Source organism: Montipora foliosa, chromosome 13 (genome assembly GCF_036669935.1).
Source record: "Montipora foliosa isolate CH-2021 chromosome 13, ASM3666993v2, whole genome shotgun sequence".
In the NCBI taxonomy this organism is placed as follows: Eukaryota; Metazoa; Cnidaria; class Anthozoa; order Scleractinia; family Acroporidae; genus Montipora; species Montipora foliosa.
The window spans coordinates 38,954,460-38,970,977 of NC_090881.1; the positions used below are offsets into that span (position 1 = coordinate 38,954,460).

The 16,518-nt window shown below is 40.1% G+C and overlaps 1 protein-coding gene across 1 annotated transcript in view; it reads right to left on the minus strand.

Moving 5' to 3' along the window:
* Positions 1–833: 833 nt before the first annotated feature.
* LOC137983219 (uncharacterized) overlaps positions 834–16,518 on the minus strand; it is a 44,044-nt gene continuing 28,359 nt past the window's right edge. Inside the window, exons 5-10 of the mRNA XM_068830416.1 lie at positions 13,093–13,163; positions 11,764–11,900; positions 9,142–9,342; positions 7,474–7,504; positions 7,092–7,185; positions 834–3,365 (exon numbers count right to left, since the gene is read on the minus strand). Of these exons, the coding sequence (XP_068686517.1) occupies positions 3,201–3,365; positions 7,092–7,185; positions 7,474–7,504; positions 9,142–9,342; positions 11,764–11,900; positions 13,093–13,163 (699 nt within the window). The 3' untranslated portion in view covers positions 834–3,200. The remainder of the gene's footprint in view (positions 3,366–7,091; positions 7,186–7,473; positions 7,505–9,141; positions 9,343–11,763; positions 11,901–13,092; positions 13,164–16,518) is intronic.

Consider the following 16,518-nt stretch of genomic DNA (forward strand, 5'->3'; position numbering starts at 1 on the left):
AGGCTTCGAATAGTCACAAAGTGATTGCAATAACGTGAATTTATGTTTTTACATGACGTTCTCGTTGCCGTTCCCGTCGTCGTTGCTAAAACTCCCTATTTATTTTGAGTTACACTATGACCAAAAAAAAATCAATTCTTCTTTTTCTTTGTATTTCAAAACCATGTTAACTAAACACTAAGTGACCCAAGTTTTAAGCCTTGATTTAAAAAAAGACAACTGAAATTTTCCCATTTGATGGTCCGCCATTACTTGCTTTAAAATCTGGAGAGCTGGATCGAGGAGAAAATAACGACTTACTAATTTAAGAATGCAGTACGTGTGTACGCAGCTGAATTAACATGCAGCACGGGAGGTTCAGGCTTTTTTATACTTTTAAACTCATGTTTTGCATAGATAATAAACTGCATTTACACGCTGAATTTTTTTGCTTGTGAGTAAATGACGTCCCTTTCCCCAGCTCTAACCTTCTGAGGACCAATGGGTGAGTAATGGCGGACCCCAAAAATCAAAACTTGCAGTCAAGTAAATAGCCTTTGAATAAAAATCAAAACTCAAAATTTTGCCAGTCAGGTGTCAAGCAAAGACACTTTCAAAACCGGAAGGGGAAAAAAAAAGAAGTGATGTTTTTATCATAGTTGCACTTTAACCCTTTAAGTCCCAATAGTGCCACTTAAAGATTTTACTCTGTCTAACGCCAGACGATTTTACTCGTCAATGGGGCACCCCACGGGGCTGAAAGGGTTAAGGGACTGTACGCTTATGCTTTACTTATTGCATTCTCTTTACGCCCGTCATTGTTTCAATTCTGCGGACAAGACACACGCACGCCGTAGTGCAGTAACTTTTTACTAAAACTACAAATGTCCAAAGGACAAGTACAAGATATCCAACGAAAATAAAGTACATTTACATCGATTGAAAACACATTTATACAGCGTTATTTTGTCAATAGGTACAGTATTTTCTATTACCGTCTCCAAGAGAACATTATGAACCTACACTCTGTCTAATGAATAAAATGTTCGCAATCAAATTTGATCGACAATTTTCTTCAAAAAAGTGTTTGTATCGAAAAAAGTGAATTTTCGAATCACTTATTTTCACTTTTCAAATTTCCCGGGCGACGCCATCTTGAATAATTGTCACGTGACGTGGTTGTCCTATTGTTGCAAGGCAACCACGACACGTCACAATTATTCAGGATGGCGGCGCCCGGGAAATTTGAAAACCAAAACACGCGTTTTTGAAATTTACTTAGTTCAGTTACAAACACTTTCATTGGAAAAATTGGGAACAATGTTCGTTTTAAATATTATCTTCTGTGGTTTAAAGTTACTTTCTCTTTGTAGTGGAGGTTCTCTTTGATGATCCATGAAGACAAGACAAATCTTTGAAAACGAGCTCTTAACTTTAAAAAAAGCTTTCTGAGTTTGCAGTTCTTTCCGTATAATGCTATTTCATTCCATTGGGTCATTCCACTAAGATCTCGAAAATACCATGGCTTCATGAACGTCATCAAATTAAACTGAATCGGCTCCAAAACTTGGTAAGTCTCATTGAAAGCGTCGATACGTTATTTCAACAGTCGGGCAAAAATACCCAACAACTCCTCCATGTTTGTCGAACCATTTCAACTTGATCACAAGGAAATCGCAATTTACTTACTTTGGGACCCTACCCAATGGCGTCCTTCAAACACAAAAATTGCCATCCATTGTGGCGCACAATGATAGCAACTCTACTTTTCACGCAATACCCAACTAGTCGGTTAAACGGGAAAATCATGGCCTCCACCACCCTCCCATCTTTAACCTCAACTTACAAGCTTAATGTGCTTACTATAAAAGTGCCCTTAGACAAACTACATACCCACCAAATTTTCGTAAACGCCCTATACGACATGGCATTCGTATAATGGCTGTTTAAACCCAACAAAACAGTATTGAAGAATTCCTTAATTAATGGAGAAACGATGGTGTTCTGACTCTTTTCAACCCAACCAATCATATCTTAAAAAATTGTGCGACAAAAAAAATCATCAAAAAAGCTCATACTTTTAAAAGCTACTTCAGAGGAATAACCCCTCCATAAACCTTTTAAGTGCTTAGATATTTGCCTTGTTTTAACTCTTTATGGGCCTCCAGTCGACTTCGCATTTGTCCATAAGCAATATCTGAATTTTAAACTTAGTTAATCTGCAGTCTTCCAAAACTTGTCTTTCGTAACTGTTTAGTTGTGTTCGGTATAATTTGTTTTCTCAGCAAAAAAAAAAAAAAGAAAGAAAAACATCTAAATATTTGAAACTTCCAAGAATGCAAAATGGTGGTGCTCTTAAAAAGTAATGAGATTTAACCTGCATGCCAATTTTTAACTTAATTAATCTCCTTTTGACTCCCAAGAGTGATCAGCATGTAAATCCTCCTCACAATTTCAATGAAATTTCAGTCAGTCAGTTATTGAGAATGAAGATAATTATCATCTAAAGAGGTGTGATCTTAACATAACACCAAAATCTCAGGACTACCCAACAAATAAATCTGAGGTACTAGTTGGGAGAATGAACGTTTCGATCTTGGGAGCAAAAGGGTCAAAAACGAACTTGATTACGGAATATCATCTTGCCCTCAATGACCACAGTTTCCTCCTCAATCGCACACTAGCAACAGACAAGGACCAGAGTTGTCACAGTTTAACACTTTAAATACATACATGTATGCATAGCAGGCACATTCGGGACTTTTAAGATCTACGATGCGGTCGTCATCGACATCGCCACAAAACAAGAAAGTTATTGGTCAAAAGAGGAAAAATAATCGTGCTGCACGTGCGGCACGCATTTTAGAACATAATCGTGCAATATTCTGCACAACGACGACGTGAAATCACAAAACTTGAGGTTTTGACGACAACGCGAGTGTACAAATGTGAATCTTTCAGTCTCTACTTTTACTCTGAAACTGCTCGTAAAAGTTCTTTTTTGGATATTCGCCCACATTGTAGAGGACTTATCGCGAAAAACCCACGATATTGCAAAGTCGTAGATTGTATTTCGTCGACATCGCCGTGGTACATCTTAACAGTCCCCACTGTTTTTTGGCGCACTAACACCGATGCTCTTTGAACTGCACAATTGCACGCCTTTTAAAAACCGCCAACCAAACAAGAAGAAGACCTACTGTATTATTACATTTGTGCACTTAACACCACAACTCAAACCCTCCCTCGCCTTGCTGTCCGCCACTGGGGGGAGGTCGTTTCTCTGGGGTAACATCGGCATATTCCGGGTTGTATCGAGGCGGAGGTTGTTTCTCCGACTTCTCAAAGGATAACTCGTTATAGTTCAGTGGGGGTGGCTGGTCGTCCTACAAAATAAAATGCTTTGTTACTCGTTCGCTGGGTTCCGTTTGACTCAAGTCAAAAGTGGGCGCACTCCACATTACCGGAAACCCTATTGGAGCAATTTTTTTCCTTTAACTTAATTAAAGGCGCCATGTTGAAAAATATGCGCTCAAGTGTTTCAACACGAAAAGAGAGAATTTCGTATCTTTAAGCGACCATGTAATGTTCTGTTTATTATATACTAAACACCAATGAAATAACAAACCATTTCACTTTAATATTTTTTGTAATCCTAACGAAGAACAAGGGCGCGATTTATTGTGTAACCATAGCAACAGTGATCTTTTCACGTGTGAAGATAACATGTTATTTTCCCTCAATGGTTTAAACTCGGTAGTCATATCTTAATTAAGTAAAGTACGATCGTCCGGGTGAGTGTAGTCCTGAGAGGGATTGTTTGAGATGACATTGACTGACGTTTCGACAACCTGAGCGGAAGTCATCTTCAAAGTCAAGTGACTTGTGTAACGTCAGTAGATACTATAAGAACTCCGTCAATGTCATCTCAAACAGTCCTTCTCAGGACTACACTCACCCGGACGATCGTACTTTACGTAATTATGTTATTTTGTACGTGTAAAGATATCATGTTCTCGTGCGAAAGCTCGCCTGGCATTTCATTGGTGTTCATCAGAAGCTCGTGACCTTGAAGCGTTTAAAGGACCCTAGTAAGCCACGCCCATGTTTCTGTTGACATACGGGAGTTTTAGTGTTGTATTACACTTGGGACTTGACCAAACCAAAAATAATCGTGAGAAAATAATACCAGCTATTTTTATCGGCTCACCTACATTTATTTGATAACCAAAAAAAAATGACAATGAAAACAAGGCATCCAAGGCAGTTTAAGTTAGTTTAATTCGTTGCTTGCGCGGTACTTTGTAAATAATGATACGCAGTATTGGGTCTCAGTAAATGTAAACTAAAGATGGTTTCATTTGTCGCTCACGCATATCGCAATTCACACTTGAAATTTACCAAATCCTCAAACGGGTGTTGAATTATCCAACAAAAAACTCTTCTCCCTGTAAAGTAAATACAAGCTGACCTCTACTTTCCAGATCAATATCAAAATATGTCACACGCAAGCTTGCTTAGTTCCACAAAACTAAGTTTTATCATCGGTTAGAACATTAAATGAACAACGAAAAGATAAAAGCTTTTACAGGTTGTAATAGCGATCAGTATTCAAATGTTTGCCTGTGTTCAGTGCTGTCAGCTCGAGCGGAAGACACGCATAACATTTGAACCAGAATCATCGATCCGACGGTGAATTCGCTGTTCGCGATTCCTTGCAATGTAGTCCAAGAAATTATTTGTCCACTTTCCAGAAACGACAATACACTGATTCTGATCATTCTAGCCGTTAAACGCCCTCTGTTCTTCGATGAATCAAAATTGAATAATTGCGGTATGCCTCGCTGCTACTCCAAGAGAAGATGTTGTTCGACAACGATCTCCGTTTCGACTCGATAACATGTTGCGAAGCGCAAGTCACACATAAATAATGATACAAAAGGAAATTCTAATACACATAGCTTATTTTTCCATGAAAAACAGAATTACATAGCCCATTTGATGTCCCACGGAAACAGATTACTTTGACAGTCACAGAATTCGCCATTTTCGGTGTAGCGACTGAGTTGTTGTGGGCGCGCAATGTTAGGTGGGTGACTAGGGTCCCCTAACTCTGGTTCAGAGCTGGGTTAAATATCCTTATTTGGATGAAACGTAGCTCGCACACTTTCCCGCTCGTGTAGCATCGATCTTATTTTTGCCCATATTTGGGCATAAAAGTGGTTTTCTTAAAATCCCCAGCTTTGTTCCGGGAAAAGAGCTGCAAGTTACACGCTTCAAGGTCATGTGTTTTAGTGTTTATATACCTAATGAGATAATTTATTTAATGTCAACTGCACAGGGAGTGGTAACGGCCGGGTCTCTCGAGCGAAAGGCGCATGATTCAAGTGTGGGACAAACTAAGAACGTTAAATTGAAATTTGCTAAAGATTACAACCTACATGTACAAAAATCGTATATAATTTATTAGTCGGATGCATAGACAAGTAAAGGGGGAATTATTACACTGAATGCAGGCAAAATTCAGCTAACAAAACAAATGAATAAAATAAAAGAGGTTCTTAACTGCCACTAAAATCATGCTTCGAGTCAGTTAAGAACCACTTTTATTTCATTCATTTGTTTTCTTTTTGTTTTTGTGATTAGTATAAATTAAGGTTAAAAAAATGTAAAACTGTAGTCTAACAGGACAATGAACTTGTTGTCCGTAAAAACTTTGGTTAATCACAGCCTGAACAGCCTAAATAAACAACATATTTGTAGGCCTGTATTTTTTTTAATAATCATCAAAATTACAATTTCCTCGATTGTGATTGGTTTAAAAAAGTCCTTACCCTGCGAGCGGAGTCTCTTTCGATCTCCCTAGATAAGTCGGGAAGTGGAAAGAAGACTCTGCCAGCCGGCTCGGCATTTTGTATCGAGCACGCGTTAAAAATTCAAACGTGTGCGAGAGTCAGTCACGCGAAACTAATAACCGCAAAAACTACTACTACTACTACTGCTACTACTAATGATAATGATAATGATAATAATAACGGTTTATTCAATTGTCACGCTCTTGTAACACGTCGCTTTTGATCATGCGCACAAATTGAAAAAACAGCCTTGACAAGTCGAAACTGGACTGACTTATCCATTTCTTTGGATGAGCAGCAAATCAAAAAAAGTCGAGCCGGATGGCAGTCTTCTTTCCTCTTCCCGACTTATGCAGGAAGATTGAAAGACACTCAGCTCGCAGGGTAAAAACTCCTACTTTCCACTACTTCAATTGCCAAGTTGTTATCGGACATTTTAATAAGCCAACCACATTCAAAGTTATAGATTAATCAACCAATCACAACCATGGTTTTAATCACCATAGAAACAGTGTACAGACTTCTAAATTGGGGCTTTCTTTCTTTCTTTCTGATCGACATTAAACAATTTACGCCTCCTTTGTCAGCCTTTTAATGCATATGTTCCCTTTCTTTCACAACTCGTCTCTTCTTTTCACGGAAATGTAATTTTTATGATTAATTGGTAAGGGGACTTTGTGTTGTCCAATAGACCTTATTCACGATGGCCGCCATGTTGGATTTGCTGTTGTCATGCAAATTAGCCACACACTTCTGAAGGGGCAAACAACACAAGTTCGAGAGGTTATAACCAACGCCTTAGCCAAACAGATGGTTTGTTTCACGTTAATTGAATGTTAAGCACATAAGCAGAAAAATAGAATGATTACACAAGTTACTTAGACGTTTTTTTTAGTGAAAACTGAGGATCTAACGAAGTAGAAAGTCAAACTGTCAAAGGCAATCAAAAGATATATAATTATTAAAAAGGTACTTAATTCTAAATACTAAAATGGACTTTGAGCAATGTTATTTCAATATTTCGACGAGCCGATTTTCCGCAATTTGCCTTTTTTCCAATGTTTGCCCCCCCGAGCATAACACATGGCTAATTTGCATGACAATTTGAAAACCAACATGGCGGCTATCGTGAATAAGGCCTATTCGGCCAGTAATCATGCTCGTGATAAATATATCGATTTTGCTATCACTCGTATGATTAAAGTCCTATTACCATTACTCATTGTTTGCAGATAACAGTTACAAAATGCGATTTACCTGTTTTTTGGTAGCATTCGGTGGGGCATACATTCTGGCCTCCACATAAGCGGGACTGGCTGTTCCTAGACCAGACGACGGAGGCTGTTTATTCCTGAAGAAAGAAAAATTCACTGTCAAAATACAAGATAAGGGACTTTTAAATCCTTCCATGGGACGTCGACGAAAACGCCGTACGTTTGCCACGTGACTCTTCAGTCATGTGACTACTATGCACCGAATCAGTGCTATTCAAACTGATGAGGATTGAGCGATTCAACTGAAATATCCGACAGTCAAGTGATTTTTAAGAGTTTTTGATTACCTGCGAGTTTTACCCTGTTTTTTAGAAAGTAAAAAGCTGAATGAACTACAGTACTTATAGCTAATAATGTATACTTACATGCGATAGCCATCCGCTTCTGTGTACTTCCCTAAAAATATACATACAAAATGCAAATTAAATGGACTTAAAAACTCGACTCGACTTCCACCAATAAGTCCCGGGTTTATTCCCATAATCGGCATCATATTAGGGTTGGTTCTCTGTTCAGCTCCAAGAGCTTTTCTCCAGGTACTCCACATGATCTTCCAGTGTTCCCAATTCGTAGAACAGTTGAGGTACCCATGAAAGCATAGGTCAGAACTCCACAACCCTAGGTCCATCTTTTACCATTATATCATACAGCATCTTTCTATTCCCTCGGATTTAGAGTAGGTTGGTTTAGCTAATATCTCCGAGAAGTTACCCTTCCAACCATGATATAAAGAGGACAGCGGAACGCCATTACCTACTCTATTCGAATAGTGTGTGGGTTCTCCTGCGTCCCACACGGTTATAAACACGATTGAAGGGTTGTGAGACGGGGCCTGAGGTTTATTGGCCTCATTCGAGAAGACTAGAGAGTCTATTCATGTGCAGATGTCATTACAAAGGCAGCACCTTCTCCTCAGCTATTTTAAGACTGATTATTGGTACGGCCAGAGTTTTTGATCACGCGATCTCCCGCGCAGCCCATTTAACGATCAAAAATGTTTCAACGAGATCCTTAAGGCCCATTTACTTAAGCCTTCAATTTTGCGATAGACTTTTTTTTGTTTTCCTTCAGCATAAAATTAGATCATTAAAGGCTTTCGTCGCAGGCAACACTCAAGCATTGGATGGTATTTAATCGTACAATAATGTTAATTGGCTTTTGAAAAACTGGGCCCATTAGTTTACGGTATTGTCTATTTTCTATTTTTTGTTATTACTGTTATTCATAATAATAATAATAATAATAATAATAATAATATTATTATTATTATTATTTTTTTTTTTTTTTTTTTGCACGGCAACTGCTGGAGGTTTTGCAAAATAAAGCACGCCAAATCCAGGATTCAGGATTTTCTATTTAGCACGACGAATCCCTCGTGCGGTTACTTGGTTGCGGACCGATCACATAGAGGCGTTGTGGTCATTATTTGGTGGGACTTGTATTCTAAATTTAGATAACACGTGACAAAGTGATGAACCAATTTCAAATGAGAGATCGACACTTCAGGTTATGGACTGCTGGGCATGTGATGAGTAGTGGTAGTGGTAGTGGCAGTGGTAGTGGCAGTGGTAGTGGTAGTGGTAGCGGTAGTGGCAGTGGAAGTGGGAGTAGGAGTGGAAGTGGAAGTGGAAGTGGAAGTGGAAGTGGAAGTGGAAGTGGAAGTGGTAGTGGTAGTGGTAGTGGTAGGGTAGTGGGAGTAGGAGTGGTAGTGGAAGTGGAAGTGGTAGTGGTAGCGGTAGTGGTAGTGGGAGTAGGAGTGGTAGTGGTAGTGGTAGTGGTAGTGGTAGTGGTAGTGGTAGGGTAGTGGGAGTAGGAGTGGTAGTGGAAGTGGAAGTGGTAGTGGTAGTGGTAGTGGGAGTAGGAGTGGTAGTGGTAGTGGTAGTGGTAGTGGTAGGGTAGTGGGAGTAGGAGTGGTAGTGGAAGTGGAAGTGGTAGTGGTAGTGGTAGTGGTAGTGGTAGTTGGAGTAGGAGTAGGAGTGGTAGTGGTAGTAGCTGTAGGAGTAGTGGTAGTGGTAGTAATTAGTCATACTTACCCTTCTTGGCTCCAGAGCCCTTCCTCTTTCGGCAAACACAGCACACAACGATGACGACGGCAACAATCACAACAACCGCAATGCAAGCACCTATGATGCCCCACATAGCTTCATCAGACAGCCCTGATGAACGCGCTCCTGAATCAGGTCCTTCTTTAGAGTCCGTTGTTGGACCGGTGGACGAACCAGAAGGAGCCACAGCTAAAACCAAGAGAAATTGTTGAAAGATTACACGGAGATCAATAAAGAGCTGTGTCAAAGCCGTCTTCTATTTAACTCCAAAACTGCTCAAAACACCGCAGAGTTCGTGAGGGAAATTTTCGCGAAAATCAACACCACGAAATTTAATACCCTGTTATAAATCATTTAATCAACGTTAGATTATCTTGTCCGTGCTCTCTATTCAAGTTTCGGTGAACAAGCTCTTTTCGTCTGAATCAACATAACCGTGTTGTAGTTGCTGTAAAACATCCTTGGTGCAGTCGTCAAATAAACCATTCCTAACTGGCTCCTTGTAAGGGTCTGTTTACATGAAGGAAGGAAGATCCTAGCACTAGGAAGATCCTAGAAGGCGGATCATCCTAGCTCCATATGTTTTCTGTATTCAGTTTACATGCAAGAGGTCGTACTTGGCCCTAGTGCTAGGATCTTCCTGGTGCTAGGATCTTCCTAGCTGTGAGCCAGGAAGATCCTAGCACCATGTAAACTGCCTTTGCTCGGAAGTTCCTGGTACTAGGGACAAAAAAAACAAACATGGATGCTCTTCTTTCAGTTTTCAGAGAAGATGATATTATATTGGGAGGGACCAAAACTATTAATCGAAACTATATGTAACCGACTCACACTTAAAAAAAGGTGGCCAACACATGAACCAAACCAGCCAATAGGGAGCTCAAGGGGGCTATGTGACGCAAAATGGTGTAATTTCATGACACCAAAAATGCCCAAAAAGTAGGATGAAATATTGCAATAACCACTTAAAAACTGTTGAACAACATAAAAGAAATACAGCAAAAGGAAAGAGAAGCATGGATGGACACAAATGGACAAGATTCAAACGGACTGCATTTGAGTAATCTTGAAAAAAGTCGGGCCCGACGTTTTTCAAGTTTACGGCAAACCTCCTGGATAAAGGTTGTTTCTGCTCAGAATCATCTTGCTCGCGATGTGACGATAATTTTATCAGTAAAGGATTTCCACATTACCACTTTCGAGTCTTAAAGGCCCGACAAGCATTGCGAGCCATAGAACAATTTTCAGATATGAAAATCCCGCCAAACCTGAAATTCATCCAATCAGATTGCTCCGATAAGTAATGCGAATTTCCATAACAAAAACAAACGGTCGAAAAGCCTGTCGGTTTTAGGTGGGCCTTTACCTAAAGATTTCACCAAAACACCCTTAAAAGACGTGACATAGCCCCTTTAAGCACGCAAGGTTTTCGAGTCACGCACGACAAAAGAGAGTTAACTAAACAAGCCAATGGTAACAAAATTGTGTCCCTTGCACACAGTGGTGAGGTGCTTAATTAAGAATGCAACGTTTTTGAGGAACTCTACGACCGACAACTGGAAGTGACCTGTTTCTCTTTTAACTTGTCCAGTCACTGTCATATTTATACAAAAATTTGGTTTTATCAACGGAGTTGATAAAGTAAATTGGCCACAGTACAGAGATTCTAAAAGCTGACGTTTCGAGTCACCTTTTAGAATCTCTGTACTGTGGCCAATTTACATTATCAACTCCGTTGATAAAACCAAATTTTTGTATACTACTTCCCCAGCGAGGCAGCACCACAGTTTCTTTAGAAACTACGCCCTTCATTCAACTGTCATATTTATATTGCTGCGTAACGTTTCTATGTTAGAGACGATTGGTTTAAAATTCTGAAGGAGACTACTGTCCTGATACGCGAAATGTTCACTTCCGGTATCCGTCCGTGGGCCAAAAAGTCGCGTACTTAAGCTCCCAGGCTGATACCGCTTTCCTCCAAGTGTCTAACTGAAAGATCCAGAACAAGGCAAAGAGCCTGACTGCTGGCTGTATTCTTGTTTGAGTGGTCTCATTCGTTCAGAAGTCCTTCAAGCTAATCCAGCCAGGTCGACCACATGCTGGCGTTCCCTTCCCTTCTTCCTCGCGCGACCTCCTCGTTCTCGTGCTGGTTCTTCTTTTCGCTTCTTTCCCCCTTCGAACGCCTACCACGCTGGCAGAGATCGACCACTACACCAATAATTCCATCCCCTAGAGTTCGCGAACAGCGCGCGGTTTTTTTTTTTCTACGTCCTACAATGTACGTTGTTCGCGGCAAGGGTTGTGAGACGGGGCCTATGGGTTATAGTCCTTATCCGAGACAAGCACTCGGACAAACCATTTCCAGTTGTTATTACAAAAGACAGCACTTTCCTCTCAGTGATTTTAAGACCCTGAGTGTTGGTCTGGCCAGGATAAGAACTCGCGACCTCCGGCACTGTGGTCCGATGCTCAACCAGCTGAGCCGATAGGTCGGCGGTCAAAGCACGGTTGACCATGCCCAGTCCGCGTATTACAGAACAAAAAAAAAAAGAAAAACAAAAAAGCAAAGGGAAAACTGTTGGTCATAACAGAACACAACCGAAGACTCACTTGGATTAACTTCCAGAATTCTATCAACTGTGAATGCTCCAAGTCTTCCCGTTGCCACGGCATCACGAAGAGGACTTAATGGATCAACAACGGTTTTTTCAAATTGAAGATCCAGATAGGCTCGGACACTACCACGGCTAATAATTAAAACAGGCACCGGTTAACATTACAGCAACTACAAAATGAATATCCATGATTGCCCAAGTTTAAGGGTTTCCTGGAATAACATGTTGCCCTCATACGAACTCCTGACTCGAGTTACAATAAAGAGTTTTAAGTAAGGACGCCGGCCACGGGAATCACAAGGACACAAAACAAGACTTGAGGGAGGTCAACAACAGCGCCCTAGCATGGATCAAGCATTGGCGTGACTAGATGTTATGATGATGACCAAGCAAGAATATTATTGGTTTAAAAAGGAAAAATACTCGTGCTGCACGTGCGGCACGATTTTTTTTGACCGTATTTCACAAAACAACAACGTGAAATCACCAAATTTTAGGTTTTGACAACAAAGGGGTGAATAAAACTATGGAACATACATGTTCTGCATTTACTTTAAAACCGTTTGTATCCATCCAGTTACAGCATGGTTCGCCTGTTACTTAGGGGTTCTTTTCAAAATTTCCGACGAGCACCCCCGCCCTTCAACTTAAACTACAGATTTATCTTTCTGGTAATCTCTCGCCATTTTCCGAAGTTTCCCTGTAGTTGACGTTCACTGTAACTGGCCAATTTGTGTTAACTGTACTGTTTGTGCATTCCACGGATACGCCCTTATTGGCGTCTTGTTATTTTACTTTTGGCAGTGCGCAAGTCTTAACACTACCTCGAAGTATCCATCTTTGCCACGTACATTACCGAAGGTCTGCTTTTTATCAGCAGTTGCACCAAATCTAGTTTTGATTCTTTCAGCTTTTTCGGTTGACCCTTAGCTGTATGACGATGAAAGTAATTTCCAGTTATTTGACAAAAGGTCTTCCATAATTCATAATTCAGTTTTGTACTTTAATCCTATGTCTCTAAAACTTCCCGGATAGAACTCTGTTGAAACATCTCCCCTTCCGCTCAACCAACAGTGACCTCATATCATTTCCAAGCAGTGGAAAGTTCTTCGTGCACATTTATCTCTCAAGCCGCAGTCTGTTTGTTTACTTTCCCACGGCCTCGCTCACATCAAGAATGACACGTCACAAATCGGGGCACTCCAAATGGTCACGTGAGCAAGTTTAAAATTTAAATGCGATTGATGCCTTTTTCCGGTGTGCAAACAGTTTAGTGATTTCGGTAGTAACAGAAAATTATCATAACAGAAGACAACTTAGCTACCTGAACCTCGTGACCTCTATGAGATAAGGGTGTTTTCCTGCATTCCTAGGTTGGCTGTAAGAGACCGAGACCTGTTAAAAGCAAAATAAATAAATAAATACAAATATCGGCTGTGCTAATCACCCTTACTTGCAGTCGAAGACTGAATTGCGAAGGGCGCAGCTCACGATATTGGGCTGAAGGCATACAAAGGCGCGCTATACAGTCCATGTTTGATGTCGGAGCACAGCACCAAAGGCTAGATGTTAATTAGCTGTGAGTCGATTTTGATGAGGGAGGAAAACCGGAGTACCCGGAGAAAAACCCTCGAGTCAAGTTGAGATCGACTGGCCGAGGCCAGAGTTGAACCCCGGCTGGCAGTGGTGGAAGGCCCGATAGATAACCACTAAGCCACCCTGACACCCAAAAATCAGAAGCATGGAAACAAAAGAGTGAAAAACCACACGCTAACGAGTCATCAGGGTGGATGAGTTACACAAGATGCCATAAATTCATGGCTTGCAAAAGCTAAACTGGAGACTCTATGGTGCGTGAGCGTGGGTAAAATGTGGGTCTTTGGCTGCATCACGCAGCAACAGAGTCAAATAACAGCATAGCTCACAAATTCATCGCACAGTCACATTAAGGTACATCTACGATGCGGCCAACCAACCACTCAATTGAGCGAATATGAGAATGATATACACATTATGTATATCACTTTCACATTCTTTGAACAAACTGACTGTGATAAAAATGTTGACTCTGCGGCATAAATGCGGCAGTTGTTTCGTGAGAACAACACGTGGGAACCTGTATTCGTATCAAATTCAACCAATAATTTGCAATACGTTTCATATCAAATAAATATTGCTTTGTCTGATCCCTTCCATGCATTTGAAAATGCAAGGAAAATTCGCACTGAAGCTCACGCTGTTCAACAGTGCATGCCAGAATTTTGACAGGTCACGGAGCAAAGCTGTCGAATTGACACAATATTCTTTGTGAGCTGCTACTTACTTTTATTTAGTTTTTATTCCTTTACATTTCAAAGGTGAACAAGTATTTAAATACTTTCAAAGCGAACGTCGACAATTGCAAAATTAAATCTTAGGACTCCGGCAGACTTTACGCAACACAGGATGTGTCGAGGACCTCAGACTCTATTTTCCTTCAATTTAAGATGGGAAACACATGACGAGGGATTGCAATTCTTCCTAGTGAATTCGGAGAATTTGATCGCCTTAATTCCACGTCTTCAACACCAATAGGACTTGATTTTATTTGACGTTTCTATGTGAATAGACCTTTTCATAGTTTCTGAGAACATCTTGGTAGGGGCGCAAAGGTGGCCTAAATTACAGTGACTGTATGAGATTTTGGCCAAATTCAAACCCCTATAACTCCGCTGCAACTAAGTAGATTTCAAAAATTTAAAAATATTTTTAGTCATTCTTTTTACAGGGTTCGCACACTTTTTCAGACCAAACGTTTAAAGACTTTTCAAGGACTTTCAAGGGCCAAATTTTGAAATTTCAAGGACCTCTTTTTTATTTACGTCGATGAATTTACCCATAGAAATGGTCTGACAGTACAATTCTTCCTCATTTTCCGTAACGTACATGCGTGAAAATAATGTACGTTTGTATGACATGACTTGAATGGCTGATTATTTTCACTGCAGTTTTCAAAGATTAAAAATGCGGGTCAGAAAAAAATTCAAGGACTTTCAAGGACCAGGAATAAAGAGCAGAGACTTTCAAGTATTTTCAAGGCCTTGAAAATGCACTCTCAAAATTCAAGGGTTTTCAAGACGCGCGCGAACCCTGTTTTTATTAGTATCATTCACTCAACAGAAAATTAGATCATTGCACAAGGCACAACGTCTGAGAATTGGATATTTGAAATCTCATGTCGCTTCAAATTTCGCGGAAATTTTCACTTTCCATAATAATTATTTTGTTTACAAAGGTTTATATGAAATTTACAAATTCGTTTACAGTCGTTATAGCTTGACTGTGATCGTCACACCTCACGGAAATAGTCTCAATAGAAGTGCTTTTGAGAGGTATTCTCGCTATCCACAGTCGTCAGACCTTAAAGGATTTATAATGGTTCAAAATCTGCAAAATTCCCATACATTCATTGTAATTTAAGCCATGTTTGCCCTCCAACCAGTATGGCGTCAGAAATTTTCTGTCACCCAACGCGGTGCTGCGGCGTCTGCCAGCGAAGTTTTGTCATTTGACGCAAAAATGGACTCAAAAAATACATCGTTGTTATCTGCCTCGGAAACAAGCCTTCATTAAAAGGTGAACAAAAAAATATTTTTTGTTAACATGACAAGCTATGGTATTGAATCTGTTCATTAAAACAACCGAGCTGTCCGTGTAGTATTTCGGCTGCCTAGCACTTTGTCACTGATCGATTGATTTTACATCATTCAGAATCTTCATCTAAAGCCATATCCCTAGAAAGTTTTAATTTTCTCACATAATTTTGAAAGTTGATCTCCATTGACCGCGTCTTCAGCAAAAGTTATATATAATAAGAACTTGTATCGATCTGAACAGTTCAAAATGACTCTCACCTTTTCACAGAACTGTGAAGTATTCGTAATGAAAGGAAAGGAAAGGAACTTTATTTAAGTGTCTAGTCGTTCTAGCGCTGGAGCACTAATTGGGGACACTGTAAATTGAAATTAACAATTAACGCAAATCAAGTCAAATGAACCGTCCTTTATATAATCAAGTAGGATTAATAAAAGTATAAAACAAAACATCTTTTCAGTTAGTGACTTAAAATCAAATGAAAACCCGAGAGGATTGAAACAGATCAGTTTCAAGTTGATAAACTCTATGCGCAAAATTTGATTTCGGGTTGAGGTACAGACTTTACAATACCATCAGTAAACTAGCGTCCAGGAGCCGGTTTCTCGAAGCCTGATTAGCGCTAACCGTTGGTTAAGAAGTATCAAAACCTATAAGTTTCCTTCATATTTAACGCTGGTTAGCACTAACCATGCTTCGAGCAGCCCGGGCCAGGTCGGCACGGTCTTAACGGTGACTTTGTCCCTTTCAGTGGAAAAGGTGCACTGTCACGGACGTGCATGCTTCAGGTTTTTTAATCGAAACTTTAAAAATTCAGGCTGAACTTTTCAAGTTTGGAGAGGTGCAGACAATAATTATAGTGACCACTGCCACATGCAGAATTTTCAACACTCAGCGCACAAATAGTGATTCAATCTGCTCAAGAAAGCAAAGCAGAGCAGTCAAAATTTCAATGCAGCATCGACAATGAAGAGAAACGTTTTTAAGGCGTGAATTCATGAGAAATTCAATGCATGGTGTAATCGAAGTGTCAACAGTTTGGCTATCAACTGCTATCAACAAGGATCTAAGTCCGTCTTTGTGGCTCAAAAATCACTTCCCTTTTTTCTTCAGGTTT